Genomic DNA, 15,095 nt, shown 5'->3' on the forward strand with positions numbered 1-15,095 from the left:
TTCCCAAGACTGTTATGTTTGGTAATTGTTGATTACCTAGACTTGCCCGGGGATCGACACAAAAGCCGACTCTGGGTTATGTTTTCGCAGTCACACAGGAGGGTGATGTGGGCTGCCCGCTGGAGGGATACGATCATTCTAACAGTCAAATTAGAACCAAGTGTGAAGAATGTTCCAGTTTTTTGATTGTGAGCTTTAAATAAAGCCGGATTACCTGGGGACTGGGTGGACAGCAGTAGTCCTGACAGTATGCGTTAGGGCATGGGGCGTATGGATATGACGTGGGATTTGGAAAATCGGAAGAAAGGAAACTGTGTTGTACAGGTTTTATGCGGTTGGGGAAGTAGGATGCCAGGTAGGAGCTGCAATTTGGAGGATGGATCCTCGGCACATTTGCATTAAATGTTCAGAGGACCCATTGGCTGGCCTAGTCATGCAGATACGCGTACCAGTGTTCAAGGTGGGATGGCAATTAATGGCATAGAACTGAAAAGTTTTACAAACAAGCTTATAGTTCTTGGCAGGGAAGGTGGGCCAGAGGCTGCCCTCTGTTCCCCTTCCTGATGTTTTTGGCCAGTTCATCTCCCTCCGCTAAGATTAAAACCTGTGTTCCTCGTGCCGCTTCTTTTAATGTGCAAAAATGAGCAGTACTGAGCAGTTGTTTTCGTGAACTTCATCTAATGAGACGCACCACTTGACACCTTCCAGCAGAGTACAGGGCTGCGGTGAAGGGACTCCCTTCCCTTCTGAAGTGGAGGCGTCAGAGAGCGCAGAAGGGGGGCTGAGGCTTATAAAAGGCTTTAATACAAGGGATCATATCACTGCAACCAGAAGATCTCTGCAATGGTGGCCAGCGCAAGAACATATACACTTCAGGCTGTATCTATTAATGCATTCTCTATCTTGCTGTGGATTCTAAAATACTGAATTTATTTTCATCTGTTCTCTTGCCAGAAGTCTAAGCAGGCTGCCCTTCATCTTTTGACAGTTCCCCGCTCAAATCTTAGTTCCAAGGGTAGAAGGGCCCCTCCAAAATGCAGTCCCAGACTCTGGAGCTTGCTGTTATTGGGTTCAGTCATTTCACCCTGTTGACTGTCTTCAATAAGCCTCTGAAGATAGATCTATTCCAAGGTAACCCGCTCCGACCTGCGTCTTGAGACTTCTCTTGAGGGAGTCTGAGCGCTATATGTGTGATGAAATGAATGAAATGAAAATTGAATTTATAAAGCGCGACAATCACCCGGGGGTATCTAGGCGCTAGCAGACACGGACAAGCTGGAAATCTGGAAGATACCAGGATTATTTATTAAATAGCCAGGTTTTGAGCTTCTGCCTGAATTCCAGTAGATCTGGCTTGAGTTTTAGTTCCGTCTGGAGTGAGTTCCACCGCCTCGATGTGCATGAGATGCATCATCTCCTACCCCAGCTGGCCTTCTTAAATCTGGGGATTACAAGGTTTCCACTGGTGGATGAGCGCAGGGCGCGAACCGGGGTGTAGCGCTGAAAACGCTGTATCAGATACTCAGGGCCAACACCGTGTTGTGCCCGGAAGGCGATGCAGAGCGCCTTGAACTGGATGCGTTTACTCAAGGGGAGCCGGTGTAGATGGATCAATGCCTGAGATGTGGATTTATACTTCGGGACACCGAGCAGTAACCATGATGCGGCACTCTGCAGCGTTTGTAGCTGATGTAAAAAGCGCTTTTGAACGTTAATAAAAATCGCGTTACAGTAGTGTCTGCTTTGTGTGAAATGAGAGTCGTAACCACCATCTTCTGGAGACCCAATGGAATGGAAGGCAACACTTTCCGTAGAGTTTTCAAATGAAAGAACACGAGGAAGTTATGAGTCAATCAGTTAAGATGTGTCCTTCAAGGCTATGGCAGCAGGCTGGCAGTGGCTGGGAGCATTGTAGGCAGTGGTGGAGCAAGGCACGAGATAGGGCGAGTCTTCTCAGCTTGGGGTGGCGGACGGCCATGGTTGGGTTGTTGTGTAGCGGTTGAAAAGGTAGAGTAGGCGTGCTGGGTTTGGAGGGTTGTGGAAGTGGCAGGATACCAGGTTTGGGTTTCCTGGTGGGATACTACAGGTGGAGGTTCAGCAGTTTACTGGGGCCCCCCTAATATCTAGTAACTGCACGCACACCACACAGCGCTGAAGAGGGCTGTATCTCTATACTTCTGCGTCATAGCCCAAAACACACCTTGTGGCACCCTTCGCACCCGCAGCAGGTCCTGTCTGGGGCGCCCCATACATGAGTTTACCAAACCTTGGCCACGCTATGCTTTTATGTGTATTCTATCATGGTTGTGTCATATCCAGCTATGGAAAGACACCTGCTGACAGAGAGGCCAGGAGAAGTAGATGACAAGGTTGGGCCACAATGTACTTTTTGGCCACACTCGCCCGCCAGGAGGGCTAGCACAGGGTGGTGTCACCTTTTGCCCATGTTACAAAGAATCTTCAGTTTGAAAGAAAGAAGTGGGAATGGAAATTCAAACATTAAATGCATAAAAATATGAAGATGGCTATTTCAACTCTAGTGCATGCAGTAGCCTACACTGTTTCTTTCCAATTAAACAGATGCCTTTCTGTGACTAGCCCTCAACAGTTTTGTTAATTATTACTTTGATTGCCATAGTCCTCTCGTTGCTTGTGCTAGCCCACTCTTTAGTTTGGCAGCCTGTGGACAGTTCAGTGACCCATTGCCTGCGTAAGTGCAGCCCACCCTCTGATTTTGGCAGACCACACATTTCTTTTAGTAGGTTATTCTTTCCTTTTTAGCTCACTCTTTTAGTGGACAACTTTGAGCTTCTATACACAGATTGATTAGTAGTCCAATACTTTTTTTTTTTGTAAACATATTTTATTGAATCTTTGTGTAATTGCACTGAGCTTGTACATGGTCCATTACTTTTTGTTGCCCACTTTTTACATTTGGAATTCCAGCCTGAGATTTTGGAAGCCAATCTTTCAATTTTTTAAGGCCTAGTCCTATCTCCTAGTGCTTTCTGGAGGATTTAGGGAGATTGTTTCTCAATACAAGCACACGTCCCTGCTCCCCATTGGTTTGGTCTGCTCTAATCCCGCCCAGTAGCCGCTCTTGGTGTGTACATGACTCTGGACCTCCATTGTTCTGACGCTGCTGGCCAAGGCAGGTGGGCCAAGCGCGCTGTTGCCATTGATACCTACTTGCAGTGCGCTGTTGGCGTATCCCAAGCCGAGCTGGCGGCACACAACCGCGGCTTCTTTATTCCCCCAGCCTTCTCCGCAGACCAGGCCCCATCTCAGAGCTTTGCTGCCATTCCCAGGCAGCTGCACCTCCACCCGGCCCTCCAGGCGGTTCCTTCCCCCACTCAGGCGTATCTGCGGGTTGGCGTAGAGACGGGTTAGCATTGTGGGAACAGTATTTGAAGTTAGTGGGACCAAGCCTGGACGTTGATCAGGGCTCAGGGAGACCACACAGGTGGATACATAACTTCATTGTAGAAGCACTGAATTATTAATGCCTTATTTGTATATGATTCCCAGGACTGGCCACTAAGCAAGCTTCTTCTGTTTTACTTCATGACATCATAATGACATCATGGTGCAGGTGGGCTGAAATCAGCTACCTCCAAGGAGGAAAGTTGCAAGAAGTTACTATGACAAGTAGTGGCTGGTCCTGCTGACTCCAGCGATGACCATGGCAGCGCCTCCCTGTAGGTCTGAGTGGGGGGGTCTCTCCGCTGACACTGCGGCAGAGCAGCCATGATTAAAGTCCAGGCTGGTGCTGACCAGTAGGCTATGAATGAAGGAAAGACAGACTGGTGCCTAGTGTGGATGCAGACGAGACCACGGAGAGGAGACGAAGACACCGAAGGCAGCCATTGGAGGGGAGTGCAGACACTGAAGAGGGACATAGGGGGTTTATATATAGCAGGGGGCAGTGGAGGGGAGTGCAGACACTGAAGAGGGACATGGGAGGTTTATATACTGCAGGGTGGCAGTGGAGGGGAGTGCAGACACTGAAGAGGGACATGGGGAGGTTTATATACTGCAGGGTGGCAGTGGAGGGAAGTGCAGACACTGAAGAGGGACATGGGGAGAGATGTGTACAGCAGGGTGGCAGTGGAGGGAGTGCAGACACTGAAGAGGGACATGGGGAGGTTTATATACACCAGGGTGGCAGTGGAGGGGAGTGTAGACACTGAAGAGGGACATGGGGAGAGATATATACAGCAGGGTGGCAGTGGAGGAGAGTGCAGACACTGAAGAGGGACATGGGGAGGTTTATATACAGCAGGTGGCAGTGGAGGGGAGTGCAGACACTGAAGAGAGACATGGGGAGAGATGTGTAAAGCAGGGAGGCAGTGGAGGGGGTGCAGACACTGAAGAGGGACATGGGGAGGGTTCTACACAGCAGGGTGGCAGTGGAGGGGAGTGCAGACACTGAAGAAGGACATGACGAGGTTTATATACAGCAGGGTGGCAGTGGAGGGAGTGCAGACACTGAAGAGGGACATGGGGAGGTTTATATACAGCAGGGTGGCAGTGGAGGGGAGTGTAGACACTGAAGAGGGACATTGGGAGAGATGTGTACAGCAGGGTGGCAGTGGAGGGGAGTGCAGACACTGAAGAGGGACAAAGGGAGGGTTATATACAGCAGGGAGGTAGTGGAGGGGAGTGCAGACACTGAAGAGGGACAAGGGGAGGGTTCTATACAACAGGTGGCAGTGGAGGGGAGTGCAGACACTGAAGAGGGACATGAGGAGGTTTATATACAGCAGGATGGCAGTGGAGGGAGTGCAGACACTGAAGAGGGACATGGGAGGTTTCTGTACAGCAGGGTGGCAGTGGAGGGAGTGCAGACACTGAAGAGGGACATGGGAGGTTTATATACAGCAGGGTGGCAGTGGAGGGGAGAGCAGAAACTGAAGAGGGACAAGGGGAGGTTTATATACTGCAGGGTGGCAGTGGAGGGGAGTGCAGACACTGAAGAGGGACATGGGGAGGTTTATATACTGCAGGGTGGCAGTGGAGGGGAGTGCAGACACTGAAGAGGGACATGGGGAGGTTTATATACAGCAGGGTGGCAGTGGAGGGGAGTGCAGACACTGAAGAGGGACATGGGGAGGTTTATATACTGCAGGGTGGCAGTGGAGGGGAGTGCAGACACTGAAGAGGGACATGGGGAGGTTTATATACAGCAGGGTGGCAGTGGAGGGAGTGCAGACACTGAAGAGGGACATGGGGAGGTTTCTGTACAGCAGGGTGGCAGTGGAGGGGGTGCAGACACTGAAGAGGGACATGGGAGGTTTATATACAGCAGGGTGGCAGTGGAGGGGAGTGCAGACACTGAAGAGGGACAAGGGGAGGTTTATATACTGCAGGGTGGCAGTGGAGGGGAGTGCAGACACTGAAGAGGGACATGGGGAGGGTTATATACAGCAGGGGGCAGTGGAGGGGAGTGCAGGCACTGAAGTGGGACATGGGAGGTTTATATACTGCGGGGTGGCAGTGGAGGGGAGTGCAGACACTGAAGAGGGACAAGGGGAGGTTTATATACTGCAGGGTGGCAGTGGAGGGGAGTGCAGACACTGAAGAGGGACATGGGGAGGGTTGTATACAGCAGGGGGCAATGGAGGGGAGTGCAGACACTGAAGAGGGACATGGGGAGGGTTATATACAGCAGGGGGCAGTGGAGGGGAGTGCAGACACTGAAGAGGGATAAGGGGAGGCTTATGTACAGCAGTGTGGCAGTGGAGGGGAGTGCAGACACTGAAGAGGGACATGGGGAGGGTTATATACAGCAGGGGGCAGTGGAGGGGAGTGCAGACACTGAAGAGGGACATGGGAGGTTTATATACTGCAGGGTGGCAGTGGAGGGGAGTGCAGACACTGAAGAGGGACAAGGGGAGGTTTATATACTGCAGGGTGGCAGTGGAGGGGAGTGCAGACACTGAAGAGGGACATGGGGAGGGTTGTATACAGCAGGGGGCAGTGGAGGGGAGTGCAGACACTGAAGAGGGACATGGGAGGTTTATATACTTCAGGGTATCAGTGGAGGGGAGTGCAGACACTGAAGAGGGACAAGGGGAGGTTTATATACTGCAGGGTGGCAGTGGAGGGGAGTGCAGACACTGAAGAGGGACATGGGGAGGGTTATATACAGCAGGGGGCAGTGGAGGGGAGTGCAGACACTGAAGAGGGACAAGGGGAGGTTTATATACTGCAGGGTGGCAGTGGAGGGAAGTGCAGACACTGAAGAGGGACATGGGGAGGGTTGTATACAGCAGGGGGCAGTGGAGGGGAGTGCAGACACTGAAGAGGGACATAGGGGGTTTATATATAGCAGGGGGCAGTGGAGGGGAGTGCAGACACTGAAGAGGGACATGGGGAGGGTTGTTTACAGCAGGGTGGCAGTGGAGGGGAGTGCAGACACTGAAGAGGGACATGAGGAGGTTTATACAGCAGAGTGGCAGTGGAGGGGAGTGCAGACACTGAAGAGGGACATGAGGAGGTTTATACAGCAGAGTGGCAGTGGAGGGGAGTGCAGACACTGAAGAGGGACATGGGGAGGGTTGTATACAGCAGAGTGGCAGTGGAGGGGAGTGCAGACACTGAAGAGGGACATGGGAGGTTTATATACAGAAGGATGGTAGTGGAGGGGAGTGCAGACACTGAAGAGGGACATGGGGAGAGATGTGTACAGCAGGGTGGCAGTGGAGGGGAGTGCAGACACTGAAGAGGGACATGGGAGGTTTATATACAGCAGGGTGGCAGTGGAGGGGAGTGCAGACACTGAAGAGGGACATGGGAGGTTTATATACAGCAGGGTGGCAGTTCAGGGGAGTGCAGACACTGAAGAGGGACATGGGGAGGTTTATATACAGCAGGGTGGCAGTGAAGGGGAGTGACACTGAAGAGGGACACGGGGAGGGTTATATACAGCAGGTGGCAGTGGAGGGAGTGCAGACACTGAAGAGGGACATGGGAGGGTTATATACAGCAAGATGGCCGTGGAGGGAGTGCAGACACTGAAGAGGGACATGGGGAGGGTTATATACAGCAAGATGGCAGTGGAGGGAGTGCAGACACTGAAGAGGGACATGGGAGGGTTATATACAGCAGGGTGGCAGTGGAGGGGAGTGCAGACACTGAATAGGGTCATGGGAGGGTTATATACAGCAGGGTGGCAGTGGAGAGGAGTGCAGACACTGAAGAGGGACATGGGGAGAGATGTGTACAGCAGGGTGGCAGTGGAGGGGAGTGCAGACACTGAAGAAGGACATGGGGAGGGTTATATACAGCAGGGTGGCAGTGGAGGGAGTGAAGACACTGAAGAGGGACATGGGGAGGTTTATATACAGCAGGGTGGCAGTGGAGGGGAGTGCAGACACTGAAGAGGGACATGGGGAGGTTTATATACTGCAGGGTGGCAGTGGAGGGGAGTGCAGACACTGAAGAGGGACATGGGGAGGTTTATATACAGCAGGGTGGCAGTGGAGGGAGTGCAGACACTGAAGAGGGACATGGGGAGGTTTCTGCACAGCAGGGTGGCAGTGGAGGGGGTGCAGACACTGAAGAGGGACATGGGAGGTTTATATACAGCAGGGTGGCAGTGGAGGGGAGTGCAGACACTGAAGAGGGACAAGGGGAGGTTTATATACTGCAGGGTGGCAGTGGAGGGGAGTGCAGACACTGAAGAGGGACATGGGGAGGGTTGTATACAGCAGGGGGCAGTGGAGGGGAGTGCAGACACTGAAGAGGGACATGGGGAGGGTTATATACAGCAGGGGGAAGTGGAGGGGAGTGCAGACACTGAAGAGGGACATGGGAGGTTTATATACTGCAGGGTGGCAGTGGAGGGGAGTGCAGACACTGAAGAGGGACAAGGGGAGGTTTATATACTGCAGGGTGGCAGTGGAGGGGAGTGCAGACACTGAAGAGGGACATGGGGAGGGTTGTATACAGCAGGGGGCAGTGGAGGGGAGTGCAGACACTGAAGAGGGACATGGGGAGGGTTATATACAGCAGGGGGCAGTGGAGGGGAGTGCAGACACTGAAGAGGGATAAGGGGAGGCTTATGTACAGCAGGGTGGCAGTGGAGGGGAGTGCAGACACTGAAGAGGGACATGGGGAGGCTTATATACAGCAGGGGGCAGTGGAGGGGAGTGCAGACACTGAAGAGGGACACGGGAGGTTTATATACTGCAGGGTGGCAGTGGAGGGGAGTGCAGACACTGAAGAGGGACAAGGGGAGGTTTATATACTGCAGGGTGGCAGTGGAGGGGAGTGCAGACACTGAAGAGGGACATGGGGAGGGTTGTATACAGCAGGGGGCAGTGGAGGGGAGTGCAGACACTGAAGAGGGACATGGGAGGTTTTTATACTTCAGGGTGGCAGTGGAGGGGAGTGCAGACACTGAAGAGGGACAAGGGGAGGTTTATATACTGCAGGGTGGCAGTGGAGGGGAGTGCAGACACTGAAGAGGGACATGGGGAGGGTTATATACAGCAGGGAGCAGTGGAGGGGAGTGCAGACACTGAAGAGGGACATGGGAGGTTTATATACTGCAGGGTGGCAGTGGAGGGGAGTGCAGACACTGAAGAGGGACAAGGGGAGGTTTATATACTGCAGGGTGGCAGTGGAGGGAAGTGCAGACACTGAAGAGGGACATGGGGAGGGTTGTATACAGCAGGGGGCAGTGGAGGGGAGTGCAGACAATGAAGAGGGACATAGGGGGTTTATATATAGCAGGGGGCAGTGGAGGGGAGTGCAGACACTGAAGAGGGACATGGGAGGTTTATATACTGCAGGGTGGCAGTGGAGGGGAGTGCAGACACTGAAGAGGGACATGGGGAGGTTTATATACTGCAGGGTGGCAGTGGAGGGAAGTGCAGACACTGAAGAGGGACATGGGGAGAGATGTGTACAGCAGGGTGGCAGTGGAGGGGAGTGCAGACACTGAAGAGGGACATGGGGAGGTTTATATACTGCAGGGTGGCAGTGGAGGGGAGTGTAGACACTGAAGAGGGACATGGGGAGAGATATATACAGCAGGGTGGCAGTGGAGGAGAGTGCAGACACTGAAGAGGGACATGGGGAGGTTTATATACAGCAGGTGGCAGTGGAGGGGAGTGCAGACACTGAAGAGGGACATGGGGAGAGATGTGTACAGCAGGGAGGCAGTGGAGGGGGTGCAGACACTGAAGAGGGACATGGGGAGAGATGTGTACAGCAGGGTGGCAGTGGAGGGGAGTGCAGACACTGAAGAAGGACATGAGGAGGTTTATATACAGCAGGGTGGCAGTGGAGGGTGTGCAGACACTGAAGAGGGACATGGGGAGGGTTGTATACAGCAGGGGGCAGTGGAGGGGAGTGCAGACACTGAAGAGGGACATAGGGGGTTTATATATAGCAGGGGGCAGTGGAGGAGAGATGCCCACAGGGGACTGAAAAATAAAAGGAAGTGCAGTCAAAGGAGAGGGTGTGGTTGAGGTGAAGGCACATACAGCAAAAAGGGGAGGTGAAAAGGAAGAGAAAGAGATGAGGAGGAGATGCTGATGAAAATGGTTGAAGGGGGTGTGCAAATGAAAAAGGAGCTGTGAGGAGGACAGATAGGAGAGATTGAGGAAGGGACAAAGGAGGTGGAGACAAAAGAAGAGAAGAGGAGGCGGTGCAGACACAGAAAGCAGAAGATGGAGGAGGTACAGCTACAGCTGGGGTGATGGTGCAGGCAGAGAAGGGAGCGAAGGGGAGAAAGAACAAACTGGTGGAGGTGCAAGCACAGAAGGAGGGCACTGGGCAGTTCAGGCATGGACTGGGGAGATGGGGAGTTCAGGCAGAGAAGGGGAAGGTGGGGGAGTTCACGCTGAGAAGCGGGAAGGTGAGGGAGTTCAGGCAGAGAAGGAGGAAGATGGGGGAGTTCAGGCAGAGAAGGGGGAAGATGAGGGAGTTTAGGCAGAGAAGGGGGAAGATGGGGGAGTTTAGGCAGAGAAGGGGAAGATGGGGGAGTTTAGGCAGAGAAGGGGGAAGGTGGGGGAGTTTAGGCAGAGAAGGGGGAAGGTGGGGGAGTTTAGGCAGAGAAGGGGGAAGGTGGGGGAGTTTAGGCAGAGAAGGGGGAAGGTGGGGGAGTTTAGGCAGAGAAGGGGGAAGATGGGGGAGTTCACGCAGAGAAGGGGGAAGGTGGGGGAGTTTAGGCAGAGAAGGGGGAAGGTGGGGGAGTTTAGGCAGAGAAGGGGGAAGGTGGGGGAGTTTAGGCAGAGAAGGGGGAAGGTGGGGGAGTTTAGGCAGAGAAGGGGGAAGATGGGGGAGTTCACGCAGAGAAGGGGGAAGGTGGGGGAGTTTAGGCAGAGAAGGGGGAAGGTGGGGGAGTTTAGGCAGAGAAGGGGGAAGGTGGGGGAGTTTAGGCAGAGAAGGGGGAAGGTGGGGGAGTTCAGGCAGAGAAGAGGGAAGGTGGGGGAGTTTAGGCAGAGAAGGGGGAAGGTGGGGGAGTTCAGGCAGAGAAGGAGGGAGATGGGGGAGTTCAGGCAGAGAAGGGGGAAGATTGATAAGGTGGAGGTGGAGAAGGGGTCAGATGTTGAGGTGCAAGTCCAGAATGAGGGAGATAGAGACAGAGAACGGAGAAGATGGGAGGTGCACGTACAGAAGGGGGGTAAGTGTACAATTAGAAAGGTTGAGGCAGTGAAGGGGGAAGAGGGGGAGGTGAATAAAGACGGGGCGAGGGAGGTGAGGCAGTGAAGGGGGAAGAGGCGGAGGTGCAGATACAGATGGGAGACAGCAGCGAGAGGGAGACAGAGACTGGGGCAGAAGATGAAGGGATGAGTTGGTCAGAGAAGGAGGAAATATGAGAAGTGCAGAGAGAGAGATGGGAAGAGAGCTGCAGGCAGAGGAGGGTCGCAGTAGAGGGCGCGTGCAGACAATGAAGGGTGGAGGTGGGTCGAGGTGCAGACAAAAAAATAGTGGTAAAGACAAAGGAGGGTGAGGGTATGTCAAATGTCAAATGTCATGGTATTTATAGAGCGCACTGTCACCAGGCGGTGTCGCCTATGCGGCTTCCTGGCGCTGACACTCATACCGCTGTGGAACCCCTCCTGGCTTTCCCTGTGAAGTGCCCACTCCTGGGCACCCCCAGGGTGAAGCCAGGCATCCCAGCGCTGTTGGGGCCGGTGTGGAGGCTAAGCAAGCTATTGCCCAGAGTTGCAGCGTGGGGCCCATGATTAGAATAGGCACCGAGGCGAGAATTAACAGGTCTGAGGAATTTGAGCCCAAGACCCCGCCGAGGCGGGAATTGAAACCAGGTCCCTGGCCAGAACTCTGCATCAGGGTCTGCCGCTCTAACCATTGAGCCACACTCCTCCACAGGGTAGATGAGTGGTAGATGGGTAAAGAGAGAAGAGAGTAGATGAAGGGGTGGGAAAGACAAAGGTCGAAGGAGGATTGGGTAATAACAAAGGAGGACAAAGTGGAGGAGGAGCAAAGATGGAAGAGAGTAGATAGATGGAAGAGACACACAAAGGAGGCAGGAACTGGAGTGTGGAGACACAAAAGGATCAGGGGCGATGGGCGGTAACAAAGGGCAGGAAGAGAGATGACGACAAAGGGAGGAAGCAAAATACTGACAAAGGACAAGCAGTTGACTAGAGGTGCCCTAGAAGGAGGGTATGATGAGGAGGTAGGAGAAGGGAGGGGCGGTGACGACAAGCAAGCAGACATTTTGACAGAGGATGTTCCCACGTATCACCCTAAGTTCCTCTGGGTTATCCAAAGGCTGGAGCTTGGAGAGGGACTCTAACGCTTCTGCCGATACTTGTAACCAGTCCCGCTGTTTCTCCGAAGACGCCCACCTCCCGCCACACGGGTAGGTGCAAACGTCGGTGTTACTGGCTCCATCTGCTTATTGTATTCACATCAATTGGTGGTGAACAGAAGAAATAGCAGAGTGAACAGGTATCAGTATCTTCACACCTGCTGGTGAAGGCCTCCAGATGAACATGGATTCCTGGCAAATTGCCAAAGTATGGGGGTCCCAACCTCTCCACTGACAGATGAGATGTCCCTGGATTGAGAGACAATCCAGACAGAAACTCTATCTCTGGACTGGATCCAGCTGTAGGTAGAATGAGGCACAACTAGGGTGTGGTGGACGGGGAACTAAAGGTAAAGGTGACCCCCCAGAGTAGAGTACTCATCGAAGAACCCATCTAAGGGCGGCTCGCTGTTGCTGAATCCAGTCCAGGAGCTCCTGAAAGTCTTCTCAGGACATAATTGTGGACCCTGGACCTTTGCAGGTGTCCTTAATCCATTCCCAGGGTGCAAGAGGCTTCTGGGGTGACCCCTCGCTTTTAGTAGTACCCTCTCACTGCCGTGAACCACAATAGGTCTGTAATGGATAACAGTAGGACTTATGTTGCCACCTCAGTGCCTTCCTAGGGTACATTGGTGCCTTCTGAGAGCACTAGGATACCCTCTAGGCAGCCTTTGGGTGAGACGTGTGTCTTTCAGGATCACCCCATGGTCTTAAGACGGCACCGTGGAGCGTTCCCGGTAGCACCCCTTGGTGTTACATTCAGGCCCTCCAAGAGCAGCGTGTGATTAAAAAGGAAAGCATCGCCCCTTCTCGATAGGCCATCAGACTCTGGTTACCCATGTGTGTGGTGGCCAGGGATGGTGTTCAGGTGATTCAGTGCCTTTGATTGAACGAGAAGTCCCTCTAGAGTCGCGCTGCCTGCCCTAATCATTGCCAAGCTGCTGGATGCCTGGCTGTAGGGGATGTCTCTAGACAAGCAATGGTTCACGTGCATCGTGGAGGTACCTGAGGCCAAAAACAGCTCCTCCATCAGTAGGAGATTGTCACTCTTGTACAGAGGAGGAAGAGGGACTGTGACACTGGAGCAGCTCTTCCATCAGTAGGAGGTTGTCACTCTCATCGCAAAGGAGGAAGAGGGACTGTGACATGGTAGGAGCTGCACCATCAGTAGGAAGCCCCCACTCTTCTCCAGAGGAGGGAGAGGCCAGGGGCAGTTGGAGATACTCAAACCCACTCTTGTAGTAGAATATTCTACTACAAGAGTGGGTTTGAGTATCTCCATTGCCCCATTTTCTGTCAGTAGGGAATTTTTTTAACATTCCCACTTCCTCTTTTTCTTAAAGAGTGTAAATTATATCTTTTTTCCCTCTAAAGGGCTTTCAAGATGAGAGTTTTTGCAGGTGCTTGAATAACCCAGAATTGAAAGATACTAGTGAACTGGGCATGGAGAGGTGCAACTCACAGTGACACACGAGCACAAAAGAGGCTGAAACTCACTGGGGAAACAGAGGCACAACGCAGACCCACAAATGTTGTGACAAAAAACACTGACACAAATATAGGCGTATACCCCCTGATGGTCATGTGAGTGAGCGACACTGTGAGTGACAGAGGCACATAAAAACACTGATACGCAACGCCAGGCAGGATCCCAGTGACGGATACACAAGCAAGGCAACAACCGGTGAATACAGGTCACAAAAATACCAACACTCAATCTCAGGCATACGCCCAGTGAAGAACATGCAAGCAATACAATGACCCATCAAACAGGGATGGACACACCAATAACAGACGGTGCTCGCCAATGGATGCAAAAGCTGCACAAAGACCAGCCACAGACACAACAACACACACGGATATTAACCCACAACTTGAAGCAAACAAAACACAAAGACTGATTGTCACATATATACAGGCCACAGTCAATGCTAACACAGCTAAACAACACAACCACTGTGACAAACATGCACACTAACTCAGGGGTCGAACTGCACAACACAACGAGGAGCATGCAGACACAAGCATGGCCAGGAACTGACAGACAGACAGACATGCACACACCGACATACTGACTCTCAGGCGTGCAGGGACATCAGTGGTGGCAGAGTTATATACACTGAATAATACATCACACATAATCCTGTCCATCCCCTGTCTCTCTACCTCTAGGGGCCTTCTTGAACAGACAAAGTGTGGGGTGTGGGACAGAAAGATGAGGTGTATTCAGATTTAGAACTGATTGTACATGTGTATAGGAAGTGGCTATACACATGGCAGGAAGTGATAATGTCAGTGGAACAGGAAGTGCTAAGATACGGGCAGGAAGTGATTATGTGGATGCAATAGCAGGTGCCTATGCATAGACAAGGAAGTGATTGCATGGGTGTAATAGTAAGTGGTTATACACGGGCAGGAAGTGATTATGTGGGTAGCATAGATATAGCTTATACACAGACCAGGAAGTGATTGCCTGGCTGGAACAGGAAGTGGTTATGCATGGGCAGGAAGTGCTGACATGGGTCGACCTGTTGTACTCCCTTCTTGTTCTCTGCTTTGAATAGCAGCCAGATTGTTACAAGATATCAAATCCCATCAGGGAGAAACAACTCATCAGGAACAGCCTTTTGGTATGAAGTCTCTCACTGGAGCACTCAACCCCTCTTTTTTTTCTCAGCCTGATAAAAACATATAGAGTATTTCCTGTTCAACTTACACTGATATTGTGATTTAACACAATACAGGCTGCACTTCTCCCGCATTTCACCTTACCTCTTGTGGGCGCTACCTCGTGCACTCGGCAGAATTGCTTTAGCGCTCTCCCTTCTCTCTGGCTCCGCTCTCAGTCTTGCCCCCTGAAGGTCTCTTGTGAACAGTGCATCAGACCGGTGTGGGTGGAGTAGTCCTTACTGGCACTCTTGCACCCTGAGGGTCTCTTGTGTACTGTGCATCAGACCGGTGTGGGGTGGATGAGTCCTTACTGGCACTCTTGCACCCTGAGGGTCTCTTGTGTACTGTGCATCAGACCGGTGTGGGGTGGATGAGTCCTTACTGGCACTCTTGCACCCTGAGGGTCTCTTGTGTACTGTGCATCAGACCGGTGTGGGGTGAATGAGTCCTTACTGGCACTCTTGCACCCTGAGGGTCTCTTGTGTACTGTGCATCAGACCGGTGTGGGGTGGATGAGTCCTTACTGGCACTCTTGCACCCTGAGGGTCTCTTGTGTACTGTGCATCAGACCGGTGTGGGGTGGATGAGTCCTTACTGGCACTCTTGCACCCTGAGGGTCTCTTGTGTACTGTGC

The 15,095-nt window shown here is 52.5% G+C and overlaps 1 protein-coding gene across 4 annotated transcripts in view; it reads right to left on the reverse strand.

Moving 5' to 3' along the window:
* The window catches only part of LOXL3 (lysyl oxidase like 3), a 377,140-nt gene that overhangs the window by 104,758 nt on the left and 257,287 nt on the right, over positions 1-15,095 (reverse strand). For 3 of the 4 annotated variants that reach the window (XM_078678827.1, XM_078678825.1, XM_078678824.1), the window contains one exon: positions 3,190-3,363. The exons of the other annotated variant lie outside the window; for it this stretch is intronic. In XM_078678827.1, the coding sequence (XP_078534953.1) occupies positions 3,190-3,363 (174 nt within the window). The remainder of the gene's footprint in view (positions 1-3,189; positions 3,364-15,095) is intronic. 4 annotated transcript variants of the gene reach the window in all.

This window comes from Lissotriton helveticus, chromosome 2_2 (genome assembly GCF_964261635.1).
Source record: "Lissotriton helveticus chromosome 2_2, aLisHel1.1, whole genome shotgun sequence".
Taxonomy (NCBI): Eukaryota; Metazoa; Chordata; class Amphibia; order Caudata; family Salamandridae; genus Lissotriton; species Lissotriton helveticus.